Genomic DNA, 24,826 nt, shown 5'->3' with positions numbered 1-24,826 from the left:
TTTTAAAACCCCAAAAATTGAGAAAAAAATAAAAAAATAAAAACCTTCTATTTAATGTCAAATAATTTTTAAAACATCAACATATTGTGAGTGAACCAGTTGTGGATGTATACGTCTAATTCAACAGAAAACTAAAACGGTACACGACGTGGCATTTATATTGCATACCACACGCATCATTGTTCAAATCTCATTTTCTTTAAACTCATCAAAACCTTTTGGTAATTGTTATTCCATCAAATTAAACTAATACAAAAAAATACATACTCGATATCACATTTGTGAAAAAGCACCAGAAAACTCTTTAGCTCAGTTGACAAAAAGATATTTAAGGTACAGCTTTTTATTCAGCACCGAATGGATAGAGCGCAGTTTCATGCCTCATGAACTTTTGCACACCCCTCTGAAACGTCCAAGCTGAATCTGGATCTTCATGAAATCTTAATCGGCTGTGCTTTAAATAAACACTAACGCTGTATGTACAGCGAGCAGGAACAAGGCAGTGTGCTGTCAGGCGGCAACAATGGAGCTCCTCGGAGAGCCTCGCAAGCGGTCCTGTCACTGATATAAATAGTGTAAGTTGCATCATTTAGTCTCCAGTACTGCCTTGCATTTCTTGACAAAAACCTGGAGGAAACAGTTGATCACACGCCAAAATTATAATGTTTAACACTGCAAGTTCACTATCGCTTCCACGCTTAATAGAACCTGACGCATTCAGACTTCAAATGCATCATAAGAAAACAAAAATTGCTTCGCATGTCAAATGTGAAGTGCTGATGAAAATTTTCAATGTGATTATTAAGTTAGTAAAATCCTCAGCTGCGCTGTTGTCCCACTGATGAATTTGATCTTCTCTGTTAGAGAGCGATCAGCATTGATCATTTTCATCAATTAGTTTCTTGAAAAAGCCGTGATCCACAAGCACGGCCAGGAGAACCATGTCATGTTACAGAAATCAATTAACTTGTTATTGAATACTTAAAAAAGAAGCTCATAATTTGCAGAGAAATCAATGGACGCAAACCACTTATACATATTGTACATCTTAATATTTCTTTTTTTTTTTTGGTAAACAATGATTAGTAAAAGTGTGTCACTGTCATATTCCTTACTCTTGCGCTACGATGGGGCGGGTGTTTGATTCAAATCAATTCAAACTGTGCACCAGATGGTTGGTGCAGGCACAGCGAAATGCATTACAAAATAATACTTAAATACGCTTAAATTGCTGTTTTAATCTAATAGACGATATGTGTGGTGAGAATGTGTTTGGAGTCATTACCATTAACCAGTGCAGATGACAAAATGTTTTCATTAAAAACTAAAAATCTTGAAAAGAAAAGAAAAATCACATCTCTGATTATTATTATCTACAAATTAATTATTTCAAACTGTACTGCCATGCAGTTTCACATCTGCTGGGGAGGTGTCCACGTGAAGAATTCCTGTACAGATTATCACCCACTTGAGTCGACTAATTGCTTGCAGCTGAATGTTCTAATTGAGCCACAACAGTCCTAAGGCTATTTTCATAAAATCATTGTGCTCATGAATATAATATGCCAGCCAGATATAAAAACAACTTGAAGTGCCAACAGGATCTATCAAACTCAGCGAAGCCTCAATCCAATTCTCCACACTTCGAGGCCACATCAATTTCCGATGTTTAAAAGTGAACACAGTTTTCCACACAAACACTAATGTGATTCTCCACATACACACTTAAATTAGTCGACCGGAGTAATTATGGCAAGAAATATTTTTGGCTCATCAATCCTTTGTTGATGCAGTCGTACAGTCAGAAATAGCGGTTGCCCCCCCCCCCCCCCACACACACACACACACACACACACACACCTACAGTGCGTGCAGTGACTGTTCCTCATTGGTAAACTGTTGGGTTACGCTCAGCAGCAGCCAGAGAGAAGACCGGAGTTTTGACTTGTGGGGACGTGAGCAGCTCAGGCCTCATAGCAATGAAACAAACACTGCAGTCCAAATAAGCAAAAAAAATAAAATAAAAATATGACCACATTTCTTTTTTCTTTTTTTTTTTGAGGATAATTATTTTTGGCAGCACAGACATTCTTTCATTATATTTGCTTCCTATTTTGGTCTGTTCCTGTAAATAAATGGACAAAGAAAAAGGAATCACTAATTAGTCCCATATGCAATGTTGGGTGATTGTCAGACTGTTCTTGAAACCATTTTTGACTCCTATCACTTTCATAATATTGAAATCTATGGCTCACATGCATTATAATTAAGTAATCTACTCTCACATTTCTTATATTTTACACACTAATAAAATAATGAAAACTTTTTTTACTCGTTTTGAGCTTTTTTAATAATCCTAAAGCTCTTTCAGATGTAAACTCTTCTGAGCTTCCTTAGTGTTTTGAACTTTTGTACCTCAGAGAGACCTCTTTTATCACTCATTTTTCTCCTTGAGAGCACACCATTCTCTCTTTGCTACAAGTACACCAACTCGGCGCCAACACAGGAATGCTAAAAAAAAAAAAAACACATTTAAAGTAACATCTGAACTACGGCCCTCTGGCACTCTCAGGATATGCATATGAGGAATGAACCCAGGTCCACTGCAGGCACCAGTGGAGATCGTTTGGAAGAGTGTGTTTGGGATTTGTTGTCAGGCTCCTGCTGGGTCAGTATTTGTGCTTCCGTGGACTGCTTTTGTATGAGGGGAGGCTGAGGGCAGTGTTATACACAGGGCCACAAGCAGGGGAGCAAAGCAGGCGGCAGCCTTTCAAGGCAGACAATGTGAGTCAGCTATCTGACTTCATCAAATAGGACTTGACAATAAACCCCCTGAACACAAGGGCTCCACTGTTTTATTTCATTATTTTTTCATTTCCCGAGGCGGCTTGCCAGAGTTGCTGACGGGCTCATACCATCCAATATCTCTCTCTGTGGCAGTCATATGTCATTCCATCCTGTGCACTTTGGCTTGGATGGCATCCCTGTGTGACAACTGGTCACATGTATTACGTCTCATGTATGCAGTGTTCCTACCAAGCTCACATGTGCACATGTAAGTCAATGTAAAGCAGTTGGTTTGTTGTCTGCCCTAAATCTTGACATGTTAGTGATGGCAGCAGACCGAAGCTTTATGTGGAACGTATCTGTGGTCAGCAATCAGTCATCCCGCCAGAAGAAAGGAAATATTAAGCATTGACCCATTTTAATTTTCTTTCTTTTTGAAAACAAACAAAAGTAAAGGAAAATGTTTTAAAAAGTGATGAATAAAACCACTGTATGAATATAATTACTAGCCTTTAGCCTCTATATAATCACAAACAGCCACACCTGATCAATAAGGTTGCGTTTTTTTTTGTGTGTGTGTGTGTTTGGGGGGGGTCAGTGAATTTATCTGTTGATTAAAGTACATTCTATTACCAAAGACAGTAACAATTTTAAAGAACGTTTTTTTGTGAGAATATGTTAAACCCTTTATACAGTAAGAGAAAAAATAAATAAATATATATATACAATATAAAACATAAAACATAAAATTCCAGCTTGAGAAACAAAGATATGCAACTGCAGCAATTGGATATAGCACAGAGACAGGATGTATTTTTTAAAAAGTGTGCTCTGTGTGCATCAGTAATGGTTTGGTTCTGCTGGTAATGTTACTTGACATTTTGAGTTGTTCGATGAAACAGGTTTGCTCATCTACTAATTACTTTTTACCAGTATGAGACACGAAGCAGAAAATGTTAAGTAAAATGTCAATAGAGCTTTTTCAGCAGGTATTTCAGTCAATGCATTTAAAAGAAATTACAATTGTTGGGTTTGCGCTATAAAAGTGGCCTGAAATTACTTTGTTGAAGTTGGTGATTGTATAAATAAAGATGAATTTAATATAATAAATTGTAAAATATGTTGTGGTCAAATTTATCTAAAAAGGAAGAACCACGCTGCCATTGTACTTAATATTTTTTTTAGTTCCATCAGGCAATTATTAATTTATTAATCAGATTAAGAACAGTGTTGCTGTACATTAATCACAATTAAATATCATTTACTTTTATTATCATCTTTAATTTCATTTTGTGTGCACAAAGAAACTAAAGAAAGGCGACATATATGCACTTACCATGCTTATAAAATACCTTCAATGGTTTTTGTTCGCAAAAAACATTTTTCAAAACAAACATTTCTCCACATTAATGTGACCCTGTTACTCCTTTTTCATCCAGCTCCTGAAACAAATTAACATGTTGGATCGCTTCTTATTACAATACTGCCTACAACTGAGAACAGTCAGCAGAATCCCTGACTAACGCATGCTCCGTGTTAATGTGATATTTTAAGCTGGAAGTGTTTTGGTGAAAAGAAAGCTCCTTCCTGCAGAGTGGCCATACGACTGTGTCAGGTTGTTGTATTCAAATTTCCCATCGAGGCCACTTGCACAGCGACATCCTCGACAGCAAGTCTACAACAGTTACATTTGAGCCATTCTGCGCTGCAGCTGGGTTGATTGCGTTAAACCTTTTAATCAGATTGATCGTGACGATGTATTAATCGGCATTAAAGAGTCCATTTTGACAACTCTCGATTAAATGTCTTTGAGGTTTGTTGACTGAAACTCGCAAAACTCAAATTTGTAAAATTTGACTGGAGCTCACTTCGTTTGATAGACTGAGAATGAATCATCACCAAGTGCCAAGATAAACACTGTTGCTCAGTGGGAGTTCATGAGATGTGGAGCATCTTTGAGTCAGTCCTGCCAACAGTCTGCCCTTAATCTTAGCAATAAGAATCACCAAGGGGCCAACACAGAAGATCAGCGTGCTGAAATTATGGAAACTCCAGTCATGGAAAAAAAGTACTCACTAAAACAGTGACAACCCACTTCTAGTAATGGTACACTATCTAGAAACAATTAACACTCTTCAAATCACCATCTCCCTTAAATTGAACGCGTCCCATCAGTCCGTGTAAAGTAGTAATCATGAAAACATAATAATAACAATAATAATAATAATAATAACAATAATAATAATAATAACAATAACAATAACAATAACAATAATAATAATAATAATAATAATAATAATAATTGCAAAAGTAATACTCTGTATTCCTATGGAAGACTGACTTTATTTCTGATTTTCTCTTTCCCACACACCCACATAATTGTACGCATTGAATGGATGTTGTTAAGAGCTTCACAGCATGAAAAATAAAGCTAACACCTAAGAACTAAATTTACAGTACTCAATGTAGATGATAAATCTGAAGGTAATGTACATAACAGCAGTAATTTATGCGGGAGAATGGTAATTCTCCCACCTCATGAAGGGACAGGAGCGCTCTGTGTGTTGATGAGTAACTGACTCCTGCAGGCCAGACTGGATTGGCAATACGTCAGAGGTGCAAAATAAAAATACCTCTTTTTGTTGAGAAAACTGTAAAAAAAAAAGTTTTTATTCATTGTAGTGTTTGTACTGAGTTTTATTTTGTTGTTGTTGAAATATGGATCTGTCCTCTATGTGTTGTTGAGTAACTGACTCTGTTTTGTTTTTAATCTCTTCTCCGTTTGTTCACTTGTCAAGTTGTGATAAAGTTAATAATTCTCTTTTGATCTGGATTAGTCATCTCAGTACTGGTGCAAACATTTATTTCTTCACAGACGACTGATAGCTTGTTTTCTTTTTCAAATTCAAACTCAAACTTATATTGCGTTTAGCTGTCTACAAAGAAAAAGTGATCGAACAGTAGGCCCACTACTGCCATTTAATGAAGATTTTCTTCCTGCGTAAGGTATGCAGGATTGTTTTTGAACCACATGGGGGGAAAAAAAGAAACAGATTCTGACTAGGGCGACCTGTAAAAAAGGAAACAATCGACAGAGGAGAGAACCAGCCAACCGCTAGTTCGTCCTGTTCTGTGATTTCTGGCTCTTCAACTTTGGCAGGTTACTCCATGTCATTTTTTTTTTTTTTTTTGATTGACACTGCACAGGCTTGGCGGCGGTTTTTACCTTTGTGACATAATCTTGTATGCGTCTGGGAGATAGCAGTTGATATTCTCCATCTGGAAAGGGTCAGCGTCGCAAATCTTGTCATCTGTTCGGCCATAGTTGGCACTTTCGATCATTATGACATCACTTCCTGGACACCGCAGATCGATGGGGTAACCCTCACAAGACAGCTCTCTCCTTACTAAGCCAAATGGCAGGGCAGCTCGACTAAACCCTGTGGGAGAAGAGAGAGAGGAGGAAAGAGCTCGATCAGGACAAATCGAAAGGAGACATGTAGCTGCACTGACACAGAGGACGATACAGCGAAGATCAGAAGACATCAGAGCTGGATATGCACAAAGAAAGCATCTGTAGGCCTGCTTGCTGTTATTTTATTCAAAAGACTAGAAATATTCCACAGTATTAATCATGAATCTATATAAAGACTGAAACCCTGACTTGAACTACCACCCTGACACACATCAGTGTATTGAGCGGACATTTCAGATCTTGACTGCACCAGGGAGTTAATGGTGTTAGTATTTCATCCTCTTGCCTTAACAGTTCCTGAAAAAAAATCAATCATTGTCATTAAAGTCTAGTTTGTCAGTGTAAATATCAGGAGTCCCGTACCTTCGTGTGACCATTTACAGCCACACAATTACACATCCCACATAGTCATGGTTAAAAAAAATAAATTATAATATTAATAATTTTGCGATTATTGACGGTTTTGCGTTGAACAAACAGCTACTGCCTTGTGTTACATTTCAACACGGGTCGCCACTGTCATAGCAGCCTGTAACGAGAGATCTGTGGTGTACTTGCAATGCTCATTTTTCTACCTAGAATGAAAAAGAACAACAACCATGACAACATGAGTGTAATTTAATCCACTTTGCAGAGCTGACTATCGAACAAAGGGCTATCGGGAGGCTAGAAAAAAAGGTTTGTGTGTGTGTGTGTGTGTGTGTGTGTGTGTGTGTGTGTGTGTGTGTGTGTGTGTGTGTGTGTGTGTGTGTGTGTGTGTGTGTGTGTGTGTGTGTGTGTGTGTGTGTGTGTGTGTGTGTGTGTGTGTCAGAGGGAGAGAGTGAGTACGAATAATAGAACAGAAATCAATATTGTGGCTCTGCAAATATGAACAATGCTAAAAGCCATACATAAAAGTGAACTACAGAGATAAACTTTCGCAGTGTCTCGCTCTGTGTGTGTGTGTGTGTGTGTGTGTGTGTGTGTGTGTGTGTGTGTGTGTGTGTGTGTGTGTGTGTGTGTGTGTGTGTGTGTGTGTGTGTGTGTGTGTGTGTGTGTGTGTGTGTGTGTGTGTGTGTGTGTGCGCGTTTTTGGGAAAGTGGAAACAAGCCTGCAAAGATTGTCAGCTGCTGCTCCTCTATGGACATTGATGAAACGAATGGCCATCCTGAATACCAGCTACAGTTTTCTTGCTCCCAGTGATGACTCGGTCACCTCTTGGACACCTTAAATACCAGCATTGTTACCTGCAACTTTGTTGTTGTTGTTGTTGTTGTTGTTGTTGTTAGTGTTTCCAAAGGCTCCATTTCCCCTAATGAGGTTTATTTCACACTCACGGGGGGAAATAAAGAGCGTCCTTTCTACTTTTCATGCTCTAATTTGTTCCTAATTTGCTCCTGGACAAGTCAGACTGATCCATATGTGCAGTTGTTTATAATTACAGCGCGCTTTTTTCTTTTCATGAGAATTTGCAGAGATGCTCCCTGGCAGCACTTTACTAAAGCCGCTCACTAAATTGGCCAAGAAAGGCGGAGTTCATTTTACTGGATTGAATGCTTTATCAATTAAGTACCAATACAATTATCTTTGGCAGATTGAATGCTAAACTACAATGGCAGGGGATTAGAGTTCTGTAGGGTGCACCTCACCAGGAAATCCTGCTGTGGTATTTCTCAAAGGAAGATAAATGTCAGTTTGTATTGTCTGATCCTATGTCTGTGCACCAATCAGGTAAAAGTCTTTCTTCTGAGGTGCTCAGTGAAGAGCCAAGGATAAATAAAGGATATGACTGTGTGGATAAGGGCACTGACCTGACCTAAGTAGCATCTATAAGGGTTTATTTTGTTTGGGAGCCTACAATCATCAGAGAGGACCCTTGCCTCAGCTAGTGGGTCTGTTTGACAGCAAACTTTCCTTTGTGACTAATGGACAAAAACTAAAAAGGATTTCAAATATGAGAGGTTTCAGTTTTTGCAGCCTTTTTCTCTCCGGAGTCAAAAAGAAATGCTTAAGGTGATAAACAATTTATCACAGGCGTTGGCTTGAGAAAAAAAATCCCCACGTGGAAAAAATATGAAAAGGCAGCATGTTAGGAATAAGACCTGACAGTCAATCTCGAAAGCATGTCAATGTGCCCCAGCACAGCTTCATCACGAGACAGCAATATAAAGTTTCCTAACTATAAGAGCCGATGTAAAATATCACTCAGAGCCATATTATTATATTTTATACTCAAACCATGACATGGCAGTGTATAAGAGAGACTCGTTTATCAGTTTCCCGCGACTAGTTACCTCATCAGGGAAAAACCAAGGGCTTTCAGACTGTCTGCATAGTGTGCTCCTGAGCTGTGTGTGTGTGTGTGTGTGTGTGTGTGTGTGTGTGTGTGTGTGTGTGTGTGTGTGTGTGTGTGTGTGTGTGTGTGTGTGTGTGTGTGTGTGTGTGTGTGTGTGTGTGTGTGTGTGTGTGTGTGTGTGTGCGTGTGTGTGTGTGTGCGTGTGTGTGTGTGTGTGCGTGTGTGCATGCATGCATGATGTTGGAAATAATACATTCAATCAATATCGACTATGTAGTCATATGGATATATACCGCCTCTGTAATGGAATCAAACACATTTTTTTCAACTAACCTGCTGATGCTTGACTTCAGTAAACTTGTCTTACTATAAAGGCCACACAGACATCAGATAGATCAAGTCAATGGGAGTTGGGTATGGCTGGGTGGGATGCATTAATGTGCACTGGCCCACTTTGTAGCTGGGAGTGATCAGATTTTTTTTTGACCACACGTAAGGCCTCCGAGTTTGATCTTCAAATCCACGGGCAAACCCACTGATGCTTCGTACCACAGGAACACTGTTAAAACACTTAAACTCACTCTGCAGAACCTTTTTACAATCACTGCCTCTGGTTTTTATGATTTGGAGGTGAAGCAGTCCCTCCACTTAAAGAGCAAAACAGGCTGAAGCAATGAGGAGATAAATGTATGCTCAAGGATACTTTAAGACTCCCACTGAAATACACTAGCTACTTTTCAACCGTGCTGATGACAGGCTCTATAATAGAGGTACATTTTCATGTTGGAATTTCAAAATCTAAAACTAAATTGCTGTCCTCGAAGCGCACTTTATTCGCCAGCTGGGTTTGTGCATCATAGACCAAAAGCATGGTCGTAAACAACCTCCAAAAGCCTCTCTCCATTGATTAGGCCCGAGGCTGAACTACTTTCTCACCCTGGTGTCAGATGGTATTTTTGGTGCATGTGGAGATGACTGACACTGATAAATCAATGTGGGGGACACCCAATAGTCCAGTAAACAACTGTCAATGCAGTCTATAGAAGCTCTTATTTCAGCATCTGCAATCAGAATTGTCATGATAATTCAATTGTCAATTGTGGTTTTCAATATTCCATACAACTATTTCAATGTTGAGGTACTCGCCAGTTTTTGTGTTTGAGAGCGGTCAAAAAAATGTCGCCTTGACAAGCACACTCAATAACAATAAATAAAACAATAAATGTCAGAGTACACAAAAAAATATAGTTCCATCTGCCATGATGAATTACCCAAATCTGCAAATTGTATATTGCTTACTGCAATTTTAAATCAAAGTCTTTTCTTTTGGATAACACAGGCTAAGTGTGACTTTGTTCAAATACACCAATCATGTTTACTTGTTTTCATGTAGATAATACGAGACCAAAACACCACTGATCATGCATTACAATTACGGCATGATGATCACACACAGTCTAAGATCAACAAATCATATGCTCACTGTCTTACTTATACTAAATAATTTCAGTATTCAAATGAGCCAGAAAAGTAATCATTATTTGGCTCGTGGCATCATTAGTATAATTATTCAGGGAATGCATAATGAAAAGTATTTACTGTCCATATGGTATAAGCAAAGCAAGTCAAGCATATCAATATGTAGTGCCTGTTAAAATACTAGTGCTACTTAAGCTGTCTTCTTTGGGTTTCCTTTGCACTCCTTCTGATCCTCTGAAATCCCATCTTGAAACAGCTCAAGTTAATTGGAGCAGCTGAGAGCACTAGTTGCTATATTGTGTTTCAGGGATGCCTTTACCTCTGAGCTTTCTACAAAAGGGGTTGCTGAGCCAACAAAATGGCGCCACACATCATGTGTGAGCAAAGAAACAGAGGCGAACAACTGCAACTGAGGGGGAACTCTTCATAGTGTTTTAACACACATTCAAATGCAGCTTGGAGTCAAAGAAGCCACTTCCTCCTGACAGGTAGCAGAGATCTTAAAATCTTGAGTTGTTATTTTCGCAGGTCTGATGTATTTTCACTCTCTTCTTGTCTTGCACTCAAACACCTATAAAGGGGAAGTTTGTTTCACTCTCTCCTTTAATCGAACCGTACAACAACAAGAAATGAGGCATAGCCAATAAAAAGATATTATGGAATGTTCATTCCAGGAGATGTTGCTGCCCAGACGATTATTGTGTTCTTATTGACACTCCTTCTAATCAGGTTTGGTGTCTCTCGCCACCATTACTACCACCACTAGGAGAGCATTGCACTTTGTCATGCACAGCCGAGTCGCTTTCACTGAACTCAGTAATACAAACTGCCACCACATATCACCAATCATTCATCTGAGGATCCATATGGTTTCTAACAGACGAGGATGTATAATTTAGTACCTTGAAAATATTAAATGGTCAAAAAGTGAACATCTGAGACAGCTGGTTTAATTTTCCTTCAAACATGAAAGCACTCAACCTTTCGGCGTGTACTTATTGTTAATGTTGTTTAACATGCTAGTAATTGACTTTCACTGGAGCACAGGTTCCCTATTTCCATGGGCTACAGCACTTTATTACACCAACGACAAACCTCTGCTTAAAGATTCCCACACTGGCATTTACTACCATGTGTAACCTTTGTAATGACATTAGGACCGTACAGACACTGCAGCTAAAGGACTGTGAGAAATCCCCCTTCCACCGTATGTAATATGGACCCATTATGCACTGTCTCTTTGGTGCTGTAATGTTTTAATTATTTTTTTCTCACAGATGAGCCAAATCAATTGGAAAGTGACCATCTGGTCGGATATGAGTGTCACTGAAGCAGAGGTAATGAACAAAATGTCTTCCTATCTCACAGAAATGAGAAGTCATTAGGATCTTCTTCAGCCATGTAGAGAGTATCTACCATGCAGTCGCATGAACCCAGATGTTGTCCCAAAGGGACATGCATCCGCTAGCGTAGAGAAGATATACAAGAAAAAAACAGCAGCCGAAACAGCAACATGTGTTCGGACTGGAACAAATTTGAGTCTGTAAGTCTTATAAAATAATTTTTTACATTGCCGAGCTCTGATTATGTACAACGTAAATGACAGAGGAACTGTTCCACTTTTCATTAGGGCTATCTCACATCCCGTATGGTTTTCATATTAATAATGACTCTTTGTAACTTGAGTTACACATGCTTCCACAGCTCATCCAGGGGCAAAGCAGAGGCTGATCAAAAGGCCTATTCAACCACTCACGCTGCCATCATTGTGCCCAGTGCACAAAAGAGGTCTCCAGATTATTTTGATGTGAAACCAGATAATTTTTCTGTCGAGAGTCAATGAGAAGTGTGACGGAGACGCTCCCGATGCTTGTCGTCTGCCGTTAACGCAGCCCTTTGATTTTCCTCGCTCTTCTGATGAGAGCTAAACAGCTGCTTGTAAATGAGCTAGCATCTCTGCTTGGCCTGTTATTATTCTGCACTCCTGAGCTGACAAGGTCGCTTGCTGGGGGGATTTTGGGTGAAAGAAAAGTGTGGCCTAAAGCATTAGCTTGGAGCCGCAGGAACCACAGCTTGAGTCCTCGAGGTTCTGTCCCCCATTTTTCTCCTATCTATGGTACAAGCAAAGGAAGTCTGTGAAGGAAAAGAAACCTTTAAGTCAAGACTCTTCCCACAGTGCTGATTCTATAATCCAGAAATATCCTTTACAACAGCATGTATTCTTAAGGAGTCAGGGGCAGAGAATAAAGAAAATATTGCATATATCCTGCAAACAGCAGGGTATGAGGCAGACTGCTGACTCTGTGTGGCCATTGTAAAGAAGAATTACACCAGTGGGTTGACAGATATTAATGTTCTTTTGAATTTCTTCCCATCCCTTTTAATTCAACATTGTGTTTTTATTTGTACAGCTTAATGTGTTGAAAGCTGATGACATTTTTGGACAACGGTAACAACTTTTCAAAATGTAGAATATTTCCACTGTTATCCAACCAATAACATCTGCTAGTTATAAAGCTCTTTGAAGACTGATGGTCAAGCTGTGACATATGTGGTACTGAAAAAACTTAACATGTTATTTTACTGTATATTCATATGAAAGATTATTTTCTCTGAGGAACATTGATTTTGCTATCATTATTTCGCCAATCCATGAGCATTGGCACATTGAAAAAAGAAAAAGTAAAACGCTTATGGGAGATGTGGAGTTGAAATATGTGGATAGACTGGAGTGTTTTGACCTTTCAAATCTTCTTGCACAAAAAAGGAGATGGGAACAGAAAAACGTATAAGAAGCAGAAGAAGAAGAAGAAGAAGAAGAAAAAAAACGAAGCAGAAGAAGAAGCCAGCAGCAGGAGAATGAGCATTTCCACCTCATTTGTATTCTTCACCATCCAGTTCACTCCAGTTCATTTACATCTCCGTTACTTCCATAGCAACAGCAGGGGGGCTATCAGGAACATCTTTGATATAGGTACATGACTCTGAAAAAGATCTTGTCATTTCTCTGTGAAAGGATGCCATGAAAAAGGCAATTTTCCCCATCTTTTTTAAGCAGAAATGGGCTTCTTTAAACAGAAATTTACCCTGTCAGACTTTCTTCCTTCTTAGTTTTTTGCTCATCTCCGACCAGCACTTGTGGACACATAATACCAAACAAGAAATTCCATCATTCAGGGAAGAAATAGATCCTGTAGCTTAGTACTTGACAATTTTAGTATATTCAGACAAGACATGGACACTTGGAAAGACTGGCAGCCAAGAATGTGTTTTTTTTTCTTTTTTCCTTGGTTTTTTTTTTAAGCCCAGTAGAATTCGAACAAATACAGGGCATCAAGTGTTGCCGCCTGACAACATGAAAATGCACTGCACCAGTAGGAAGACACAGCCTCATCAAATTCCATGTACACTTGTATGTAAATCAACCTTTAGGCCTAATTAAGCTCTATGGGGCTCATCAAGGTCATAAATCCCCTTTTTTCATAATGCAGTATTGACTTCACATCATCTGCACATGTCGGTTGACTGCATTCGCACAGGCACACGGTGTCATCTCACTGTCTAATATCGGATAGCCCTGGGGCCAGCACAGTGCGTGTGTGTGCATGCTTGTGTGCGTGTGTGCGTGTGTGTGTGTGTGCGTGCATGTGAGTGCGAGCATGTGTCAGTGTCCGGGGAAGAAAGAGAAAGAGAGAGAAAGCGAAAGCGAGAGATTGAGAGCTATTTAGGTCACACAAAAAAGCAAGGACGTCTTCTTGTTATGACATGCTGTGATGAACATCAAACAATAAACGTTATCTCACGGACCTTATCAAAGGGTCACTGGTACATTTGAATGCTAAATTAAAATGTCGTTTGAGATTATCCAAAGCAGGCTGTTTTTTGCCCATATATTTATGACAGCATCAAGACACCAAAGATGCAAACATAACGTCAAGGATTTGCTCAATGAAACACAATACAGAACATTTCCCCCCCCCTTACATATTAAAGGTGTGCAGTCAACAGGTTAGAGGCAACAGTAATCACACCCGGTTGGGTGTGATTACTGTAGATTTGATCACATGGTTCACTTCCAAGGAGCAGCGACACCGGACACTCACTACCAAGAGTCATGGTGCATTTAAGTGACACAAGAGTCTTCTGGTCCATGTTACTCAGCTCTATCAGTGAGAGTATTCCACATATCAAATTGTCTGAAGTTTTTATCTGATCCGGATAAGAGTCATGTTTTTAACAAAAAAAATAAAATAAAATAACTTTCTGACTGGATTTGCTGTGTGTTTATCAGACCTGCTTCATATCATTTCCACACTTTCTACTACGAATAATGGCAAAATAAAAATGGACTGAGTACATTCGATAGACTAGACGTCCTTCTCCGCTCCAACGAAGCAATTGATGCTTCTCAATTCAATACAGGAGCATTTCCCAATGGCTACCCAGTGGCAGTCCACACAAATGAGAATGGTTCATCTGCTTGGTTTGCATTCCCAAAGTGCACTTCCTCAAGCAGACCACAGCAGTGGTTCTTCTTCCCAAGACTCAGTACTCATGTGTATGCATTTGTGCCACATTATTCAGCAAGTGCTTCCACTGACCTGGCATTTAAATTCCCTGACCAACAGGGTAGTCATGCCCTGATGACATGACTGCTGCTCAAACTGAATTCTTTATGCAGCTCTTATTCAGACTGGACCACAGACTTGCTGCCATACAGGTCAGGTGCATTGTTATGTGACACAATACTGTTTCACTCAAGTCACACAAAGACAGTGATAGTTTCATCTGACGAGGATTGAGGGTGCCATTCCCAAAATATTTTACAAGAATGTTCAAATTGAAATTTGCCCTGTTTATCAAGGATTTATTGAACTATATTCATTATCCAATCTGGATGACATTCCATCTTCTATGTACTTTATTTCCTCTGTTGAAGTGACTGTTACAACATTCAATAGAAGCTCCCCATGGCCAATGTTTTTTTTATTTTATGGGAAACTTTCATGTCTGGATTAAGCTCATCTGGATCAGGCCCATAAATAAAGCTTGTTTCCCAACATTGTTGCTCTTCAATCTGTTAGCAGCCCTCACAAGTCACAGCAGGGGTACTCTGAAGTTCTCATTTAAGAATTTATCAGATGTCTCTCATGCTTATCAGTCTTAATTATTGCTTGTTGGCCATTTAAAAATAATTTAGAGACTCTGAGGGGGGCATGTGTGTGATGGAAATCAGGGTACAAGTGCAACTATTAAACAAGTGGCAATGGTCCAGTTGCATTATGTCAGTATTATAAAATATGAATTTATGCAAAATTGAAAAAAGGAAGGAAATTAGGGTGTGTACATGGTTTTTTTGTGTGTTACAACCCTGATTCTAAGTAATACCATGTTGTAAACATTTTGCATTTGTCCCCAGCTCTGCTGCATATCCCACAAATGCATGGGGAACAGACTTTCAAACTGAAAAAGACTAATTGGCAAGATGCATTATTGAATAATTGATTCACCCATCCAACTTCTATAATGTTTTATTGAAAAAATATATGTTCAACACAAATCTTTCATCTTTTTGCCATTTTGTTTACAAACTCAGAGAATGTGAATTGTTTCCATGGACTCTGTCCTTCGTGTTACATTTCTGCAGCCAACCACTGACACAAGCAGCTTAATGGTAAAGCTTTAAGCAACAAACACAAAATGAACTTGGGGTTGTTATGACTCACAATGTTAAAAAATTGAGTCCCACCGGGTCAAGTTGTAGTGCTCTATCAGAGACCAAATGACCAGCAGGCCTTTGTTAACTTTGACAGCAAATAGACCAACATGTCATGACTTCTTTGTTCAAGTGGAAACTCAGAAAAATAGAAATGAGCTTCATTATCGACTACAGCATCCGATAGGCAAGAGGGTTTCTGAGGAAACTCGCTATATGAATTAGGAAACGCTAAAAAAAGAAAACAAAATAACTGCATGTATGAGTGAAAGTTTTTGACTGAAGCTTGATAAATTGGAATTCAGAGTCCTTTCAAAATGTCCCAGTTCTAAACCCTTTATATTTATGGGCATATTCTCACGTCCTCCGTTTACAGGAGTCACTTCAGGATTTATTACTGCTAAAAATCAGGAATGAAAGCCAGAGGACAAAAAAAAAATGAATCCACTAAGGGCACACTTCCGTCGGACTCTTGAGAGTGAACTGTAAAATCTGTGAAATCATAACCCTTTATACGCATTATATTCACTTTTCTGACTCTGTTATTACATGTCCTGCAATCAGTTTTCTTTGCAAGGCATCAAACCCTTACGCACACCTTTCTGTCAACATGCTATTCAGCGGTATCCGCACAATGAAAACGTGATTACCTTCTCCTCGAACACCTGCAGATTGTTGATGTTTACATGAGGTGTTTCAGCTGTTATGGAATAGGCATGAGTCAATGACTACATAAATAGCAGTTCACGACCACTTTAGTGCATTCACTGCTTAGCTGTTCTTTGTGCTGAAATCAGCACATGCAGTGGGACTAAATTACATTGATAAATACATATAATTCATCCAGCAAATGAACACTGCAGCGATTGCCCAATAGATGTCCATTCTTTACAATCATTTACAGCAAATCCTCATGTGTAGAACAAGTGAAAACTGCCACGCTGTGATCCATGTGAGCCTGAACACTGTGGTCTAATCACCTTAAAATTCCACAGTATTACAATAGCAAATAGGAAACAAAGCTACGTTTGGCCTTTGACCAGCCCGGCTGGTTCATTCTTCTGGCGCGAGGTGCACATGCTGGTTCCTGTTTGAAATACCATCTACACTGGATAATCAAAACATTCTCCTCATCCACCCCTTCCAGACAGCACTTCATCAGCAGTCCTCATTTGAGGTCTGTCTGCAGTCCTTGATGTCCACTACACAGGCTCCAGAAACATAAAAAAAAAAGAAAAAATTCAACAACTGAAGAGCTTTTGTAATTTCAGTTATCAGATCGGAAGCTTCAAGTCTTCTCAATACACTTTCCTGTATTTTTCCGTTCTATGTAGTGAAACTCCTGCAGCCAAACCGATTTGAAGACACACAAGACAAGTAAAAAACACAGCGCAAACAAAAACACAAGTTTTAAAATAGAGCCATGTCTCTGACAAATTGAAGCCTGCTTATACAGAGATGCCCACATACTGCTCGTCACATCTGCCACGGGCAGATGAGAGACAACCAACAAAAGCACAAAACAATAAATGTTCCATAAAAGATGGGTTTTGGGTTATAGACCACTGCAATAAATACTGATAAGTCATGTTTTTTTGTTTTTCTCATATTTGTTATTCAGAGAGAGGGACGAGATGGGTTGTCGGAGCATGTTTTGGAGATTGTTTGGGATATACTTGTTAGAAGCCCCCATGATTCTACCTGGGCAAGAACAAAGTGAGACAAAGCATGACGATAAAATACAAGACCGATAGGGACATGTGGTGAATGACTAATCTCGAATGGCTGTGATACCACCCAACAAGGGTCTCACGGGAACCGTGTGGATGCTTATTATCCGCAAAGATCAGCACTGAGAATGATGGGAGAAGGTAGGTTTCACACCGAGTCTGAGCTCTGTCACGCTGTACCACTCTCCCAGACAAGTCTGAAACCCAATTAAGAGACCATGTTAGAGGTTGAGTAACATGTCAAGAAACACGGTCCTGTTGTTTTACGCAGGAAGCCTACGAGACTCATGATGTGATTATACAGACAACCATATTCATTGTTTAAGGGGTATGAAGTGGAGGGGGTAAAAAAAACATTATGTGTACCTTGAAACAAGTGAGAAAATAGGTGAGTCGTGGCTCCATGACATGCAATTTGATATCGCTCAACTGGTACATGGAGGAGAGAAAACAGGGCTGAAACAAGGCGCTGGATTCTTGTCTGAAATGTCGCATCAGTGTCAGGGCCGAGATCTCAACATGAGTTATGGACGGCGACAGTAAACAACAAACTAATGATGCTTCCCAAGGTTACCCCTGCATAAATAACCATTAAGAATAACGCTGATGCAGCAGGCCAAATCCTCAGACACCTAACTCAGGCCACTAGAAGGCAGTTAAAAACTTTGAGTTAATAATGAGTTTAAAAAGTTTGGGTCAGTGATACATCTTTTAGCTGCCCAAGTCGCCAGGTGAAGGGAGTGTCTGTGTTTGGGGGGGGGGAAGAGGGGAGGATGTCAAGATGTCAGCGCTCTGCTATGCTCTTGCATGACAAACAGCAACCTGGAGCCAGCTGTGACAAAGCCCTAATCCAGAAAATCCCTCCTTCCTTTGCTGAAAATCCTAATGAGGATTTGAAGTACTCGGCAGGGAGGAGACCCGGGGGCTGTGGGTACACCTTGCCACTGCTTGCTCTCCTAGTTATTGTCTCCTTATCTCCTTATTGGCCAAGCCTGGCTGCCGATGAAAGAGACATGACAGCATGGTGGGCCTTCGTACACAGGCCCCACGCCTGCCTGGCTCCGCAGGAAGCCAAATTCCTCTGTCTACCACAAACAGCCATGATGACATTAAGCAGGAGACAGAAAGACAAAACCAACACACCTTGTTTTAGACACACAACAAAGGGAGGACTTCTGCCCTTTAGCTTAAACAGATCGGGTGCCATTTCCTACATTAAGTAAATTGGATGCAACATAAACTTTGCTTAAAAGGAAACTGAGTATTGCATAAAATAATTACTATATACTATATATATGTATATATATATACATATATATATATATAAACAAATGAGCTATTGGGCACCTATTCCAAAGTGCATGACATAAAGTGATCAAGGAATACAAGTGTAGTAGCCCATGGACATCACTCTGTTACAATGGATAGATGAAAAGTAAGATTATAGGTCACAGATACAGTACCTTCGCCTTCCCAGAATATAAGTATAACATGAAGTTTTATAGTTCACCTGATTTAATTTATTCATAAGATATCTATCATCTACCCATGACCACCATCACCCTTTTCCAGTAGTCAGTGTGTGTCAGCCAGAGGCAACAATCCTGGTCTGTAAATAAAATGAGAGACTGTCTATGCTCATGATGTTATACAAATGTGTTTTCGTGGCAAAGAGAAATGTTACTTTGGGCATGTTGGAGAGGTTACTGGATTGTGTTTTGCAGGTTCTGGATCACATTAAAGCCGTAGGCTTTAAGGTCCAGTAATTACATTTCAGAACAACTTGATTTTCTTTTTCACTCCATTGACTTTGAGATGAAGGCTTTAAGTCTCTTCTCTTTTCCTTTTCACGTGTTACAATAAGAGGATTTTTAAAGGTGCCCTTCCCTGTCGCCCTTGAGATATCTCAAGTACTTCAAACATTTCAAGCTTTGAGGAGAGACAATAGTGCAGTTTCGGGGTATGTCGAGGGGGCAAAAATTATGTGCTGGGTGTGTTCACACAGGTTTCACCACTGAAACAGCTTACTCTATATTGTAATTAAAAGGCAAAATGTGACTCAGAGAAGATGATGCTATTTTTACCCCAAATCTTCTTGACGCACACGGCATTGTTTTGCTTATTTCATACTTTAACATATTTTCACAGTTACAACTAAAACAGAAAGAGAAATCCCAAAAGCAATCTCTTTTAATGCAGTGCCGTCGCTGTATTTATCATGGTCATAGTTGAGTTAATTCTCAAAAATTAGGCAAACTACAGAGAAAATACAGGCAGTTTTTCGAGTAAAAAATATTTGTCGCTGCAACAACCATGTCATAGATTTTGCCCCGACTACCTCTCGACACCGAATCACTGCTCCGCGCTCTAATTCTGCCTCACCGTCATTCTTGGGCAAAGCCTTTGAAGAAGAGCGAGTGGCTGAGCTGAGGTGTGAATTGTTATTCTGTCACTGATACATACAAATCCTTTCAACCCCACCAGACTTGATTAAATTGGCTCAGATGTCTTCCAAAATAATTTAGTCATGTCTTGTGAGGATAAATCATCACAGTTTGCAAAAAAAATGTGTATTATTGCTTCTTAAATTACACCTGCAGCTCTTTTCTGGAGGGTTGCTATGGTGACATCCACGGGGGACACCAGTAGGACAAAAGGAAATAAACCTGCTTCTTCAAAGAAGATCACCCTAAATACCACAGGGTAAACTTTTCTTCATGCAAAACATTATTGAAGATATAGACAGAGATAGAAATGTTGGTTACTTACTCGCACTTGCCTAAAAATGTAATGCATGTAATTCACTCATTCCAGATATCAATGTTTGGGATACTGAATACAAACCAGCCCAAATGCATTGAGCGAAGCTGGTAAATTACAGGAAAACAATTGTCATGTTTTTCTGATAGCATCCCCTCTGGCAACTGTCAAATTGATCAAATATTAGTGCAATAAGTTGGAGAAATGTCAATAGGATAAACCCCAAGATTTAGCATGTCATCTTCAGTGAAGTGTCGACATATAACAATGATTAAAATGGTAGTTGTTGACTGACACACACCCACACAAAACATAAACAAAGCACTATTAGAAAAAAATGATCTGCACAAAAAGACCAACAGTACAGAAAATACAGTATATAGATAGGAAGATGGCCGACTACAGTCAATTGAGAACACCAATGCATAGCAAGTATAAACAGAAATGCGTTCATTAATTTAAAAAACAGTCCAACTCAAAATAAGAAGATAGAAGCTGGTTGAACTAATGTTGACGGATTAACAATTGGACTTTTTTTCTTCAAGAAATGTTAAACATTAAAGCATTTTTCCAAGTTAAGATACATTAAGGATGGAGCATGACAAGGTGTCTAATTCAATAGATTATATTTAATGGGTATCAGGTATTCATAAATAAATAATTAATCAAATAAATAATTAATCAAACATACACATAAAAAAAGCAAGGCCAATGAATGTGCCTTCTTAAGAGTAACACGTTCATTTGCGTACAGTAATGATAAGTGATAAGTCGTATGAATACTAATGAATGAATTGGAAGAGTCTATTATAGACTGCATTAAGTGAAGCATGGGTTGATTTGGAGTCTTGATGTTCGAAGATCACAAATGTCACAAATGAAAATGCCTAGTTGTGTGGCAAATGTGTCAAGCCATTTTGAGATGAGTATAATATATTGAGCTCAATAACTTTATGCAGGACGAACGTGTGACTTGAAAGAAATTTAAGGACAAGGGCCAGGCTCCAAAATATTTACTGTCGTCATGTTTACGCAAATGAGTAATTTGAGTCAATTTGTGCCTGGTACCAAAGATCATGATATAAGATTCTGATGTACTGAGTTGAGCATTACATTGTTCTGCAACAGCCATTGTTGGTAAGATTGGCGTCAGCTTGAATTTGAAGGACATCAGATTTGGCTGAATATGTGACAATGTCCTCTGGATAAACTTAAATACAAAAATGAATGCTCACGGATGATAAACATGCTTCAATGCTGGTAGATAGGTAGTTAATGAGAATGAGACAACATTAACAAAGCACAAGTGGCGATAATATTTTTTCAGTAACTAATATCTAACAGAGATTATGCTGCCAACTCCTTCAACGTCGCAATCACTGGTTCGTATGAATGAGCCAACATGAGCGGAGCGGTAGTCGACTATTCAGTAACGGGAAGCGGAGAAATTACATTAAAAGTTACTAAGATGCAACTCCAGAGATATTAATCTCGGTGATACAGAGCGAGAATGATCTGCACACAAAGTAAATGAAAGAATGCAAACACAATTACTGTGGGGAATATAAGACACAACACAGCCGGATCATCAACAACACATGCACCCAGCACTCTGAATACCAACGAGGGAAACTTAACACTCAACTATCAATCAAAAGCCAAGCTGCGGGTATCTATAAAAGAACTCCCATCAGCCCCTTGTGTCAAATATAAATTCATCCTGAAAAAAAAATGCCAATAATTTAGGATTTCTCTGACATAAATTTTAAGAGTAACCAGAAGTTGATTTAAATATGACGGCAACAATAAATGCATCATACAGCAACTTTTTGTTTGTTTGTTTTTATTTTTGCTATGTCCTTTTGTTACTTTGTTGCCTTTTTTGACTTTGGGATAAAAGCCACAAATCCAGTAAGGACGTGAGTACTACTTCTTGTGATAAGCAAACTTCAATTGATCGCTCTTAAATGAAACTGAAGACACAAAGTAGACTGTAAACCCTTAAACTGGAGAAAAAAAGTGCTTGAATTCAACAATATAATCAAAATCCCAGATGATATTCAGTCTCATACTGCTGTGACTGATCACAGGATCTGTGTCTTAACAAGGCCCTTGTGGGCTTTAGTGGGATTGTCGACACACAGAACCGTCAAGACCATCCTGGATGAAATATGTTGATTATAGTGAAATCGGAACATATAAAATCACAAAAACAATCATTATTGAAGCAATAGCACCATGCAATATATAAAGAGTCGGCCTTCTGCAGGCTCCACACGCGTGTGTGTGTGTGTGTGTGTGTGTGTGCGTGCGTGCGTGCAACATGCTGTAAAACCGCAGCGTTAGTTCGTTCTTACTTGTATTTTATTTAAATATAGCCTAATTGAAATGATCAAATCAGAAACTAATGCCACTGGCTGTGCTACAGCGGTTGAAGGTGATAAAGCAATTGTTCAGATATAAGATGAGAAGGAAAAAGCTAAAATGGGAGATAAAAGCCTTGGAAAGGCAGTGAGTCAGCTGAGCAAACGCAGGCGAACGCAGACACATTTGTGGACACCAAGCAGCAAGTGTCGAACCAGCAAATGTGAATTTAGAGGATGAGACATGTATTCATGAACACATTTCCTCAAAGCTACAACATCTATCTATCTATACCTATCTATGGTACATACATATTATTATTATTATTATATGTATAATCATAAAGATATCTATTTATCATCTATATCTATACTTCTTTGTTCAGAAGCAAGAAAAAGAAGAAAAACACTAACCTTAACCTATTTACAGCATTGTGCAAACTGTAACCCATTTAATTCAATTATAAAAATGCATTAAAAAGATATTAGGGGTAGACGCAGTTTAATGAAGCATGTTTACTTGGGGATATTGTTTATAATGAACTGTTTCTGGGCTGATCGTGGTGACTGAGAAGGGAAACGAGAGGGAGGTAAAGGGGGAGAGGGGGAGCGCCGATAACTTCTGTCTAATCTCTGAACTACATGAGAACACCAGTTAGCGTGTCGCCTATAACACGCGTTTCTAACCCCTTTTGCAAGTTCTATGTCGCGAATGAATTCCGAGTCATAATCTCTCTCTTGCTTCTCACCTCGAAAACTGAATGGAGTGGAGAACCTGCAAAAAAAATCCTTTGAGGTGGCAACTATCGCCTCTGCCTCATTATCAGATTCATCCACATAAACACAAGTCTCAGGATTACCAGCTTTGATCTATGATGAAGTGCACTGCTGACATTTACAAAAGATTAATGAGTGCAACTTTTAGGTCATTCTTGTATCTGTGTTTCCTACATCCACCGAAGCCTGTGGAAACCACCCAGTCTTCAAATTTCACATTTCCTGTATGAAAGATCAAACTGAATCCAGCTGACAAATGTGAAATACAAACACGTACATGCTACACCGGCATGACTTGCTTCAGTTTAAATTAGGCATCTTGAGAAATCACTACCTTCCAAACTTGAATCTGTGATCCTACAATATTGAGATAGTGAAAAAAACAAATAAACCAGGTACAGTGAACAGTTGGCCACAGCTTCAGTAGTTGGCACAAGAGAAAGAAATCTGTAATGGCTCTTCTTATATTGCACTACAAGATGCCAAATTTGGTTTGTTCTAAATCCAATCATTAAACTTCCAAAGTAATACACCTCTGGTGTTCTGATTACATACTAATACGTACAGCTTATGAGATATGGCTTGGATGCATAAATCTCTGTGTTATGACAGTCGAGAGTGATTTAATCAAAATTAAATGCAGTATGATTAAAACACATTTAAGCTTTATATCTTTTCGAGATGTGAAAGCTGTGCGTGCCTGCCATGAGACAGAACATTTCAGTGAGGAATTTACGAATAGATCCAGCTCTGATGCCACTGGGAACAACTGACGCTTTCAAGCAGAAAATCTCAGACAAATCACAATTTACCAACTAATGAAACCACTCAAGATTATCCCCCCATCCGCTTGTGCCCACTGTCCTCCAAGCTGCATTACTTACACATGCAGTGCCTGCACTCACAGGAGCAGCTTTGGCATGAGTCACAATTTCACTTCTCAAATGCTCCTAAATACCACAATGGCAGCACAAAAAAAACTGGGATTGACTCTAAATAAATGTTTGAAATGGTATTTCAGAAGATGCAAAAACACAGGTCAAATGATAAATTTGTACATTTTCGAGGTCAAATCGGATTTATTTTTTTTCATGTATACTTACCCTCCGTGGAGTGTACTTGGGCGAGAGTGATGAGAAACCAGCAGAGGGTCTGTAGTTTCCACAGCGAGCATGCCATGGTGACTGGTGCTGACGGTTTGTGGCAGATCTATGTTGTGACTAGCAGGTTCTCATCAGAAAGGTCCAAGCCAAGTGGTTTCATTAATGCTCATCAGTGATCCCCTCACCGTGATCCTCTCACCTGTAGAGCAGATCAGAAGATACAAATATTTCAGCGATGCAACTTCGTACAGATGTGAATTCTCTATCACCGCGAGTGTCGCAAGGTACTTGAGACTGTACACACATTTTGCTGCAGAAATGTGACAAACATCAGGCTTTGAAATGCTACAAACCCACGCAG

The 24,826-nt window shown here is 39.2% G+C and overlaps 1 protein-coding gene across 4 annotated transcripts in view; it reads right to left on the bottom strand.

The window, feature by feature from the left end:
* Nucleotides 1-24,570, bottom strand: part of adgrl2a (adhesion G protein-coupled receptor L2a) — a 79,396-nt gene extending 54,826 nt beyond the window's left edge. For all 4 annotated transcript variants that reach the window (XM_080506159.1, XM_080506160.1, XM_080506161.1 and 1 more), the window contains exons 1-2: nt 24,466-24,570; nt 6,014-6,227 (exon numbers count right to left, since the gene is read on the bottom strand). In XM_080506159.1, the coding sequence (XP_080362285.1) occupies nt 6,014-6,227; nt 24,466-24,541 (290 nt within the window). In that variant the 5' untranslated portion in view covers nt 24,542-24,570. The remainder of the gene's footprint in view (nt 1-6,013; nt 6,228-24,465) is intronic.
* Between the last annotated feature and the right edge of the window lie 256 nt (nt 24,571-24,826).

This window comes from Blennius ocellaris (genome assembly GCF_963422515.1).
Source record: "Blennius ocellaris genome assembly, chromosome: 12".
NCBI classification, from domain to species: domain Eukaryota; kingdom Metazoa; phylum Chordata; class Actinopteri; order Blenniiformes; family Blenniidae; genus Blennius; species Blennius ocellaris.
This window is presented reverse-complemented; position numbering and strand designations above follow the sequence as displayed.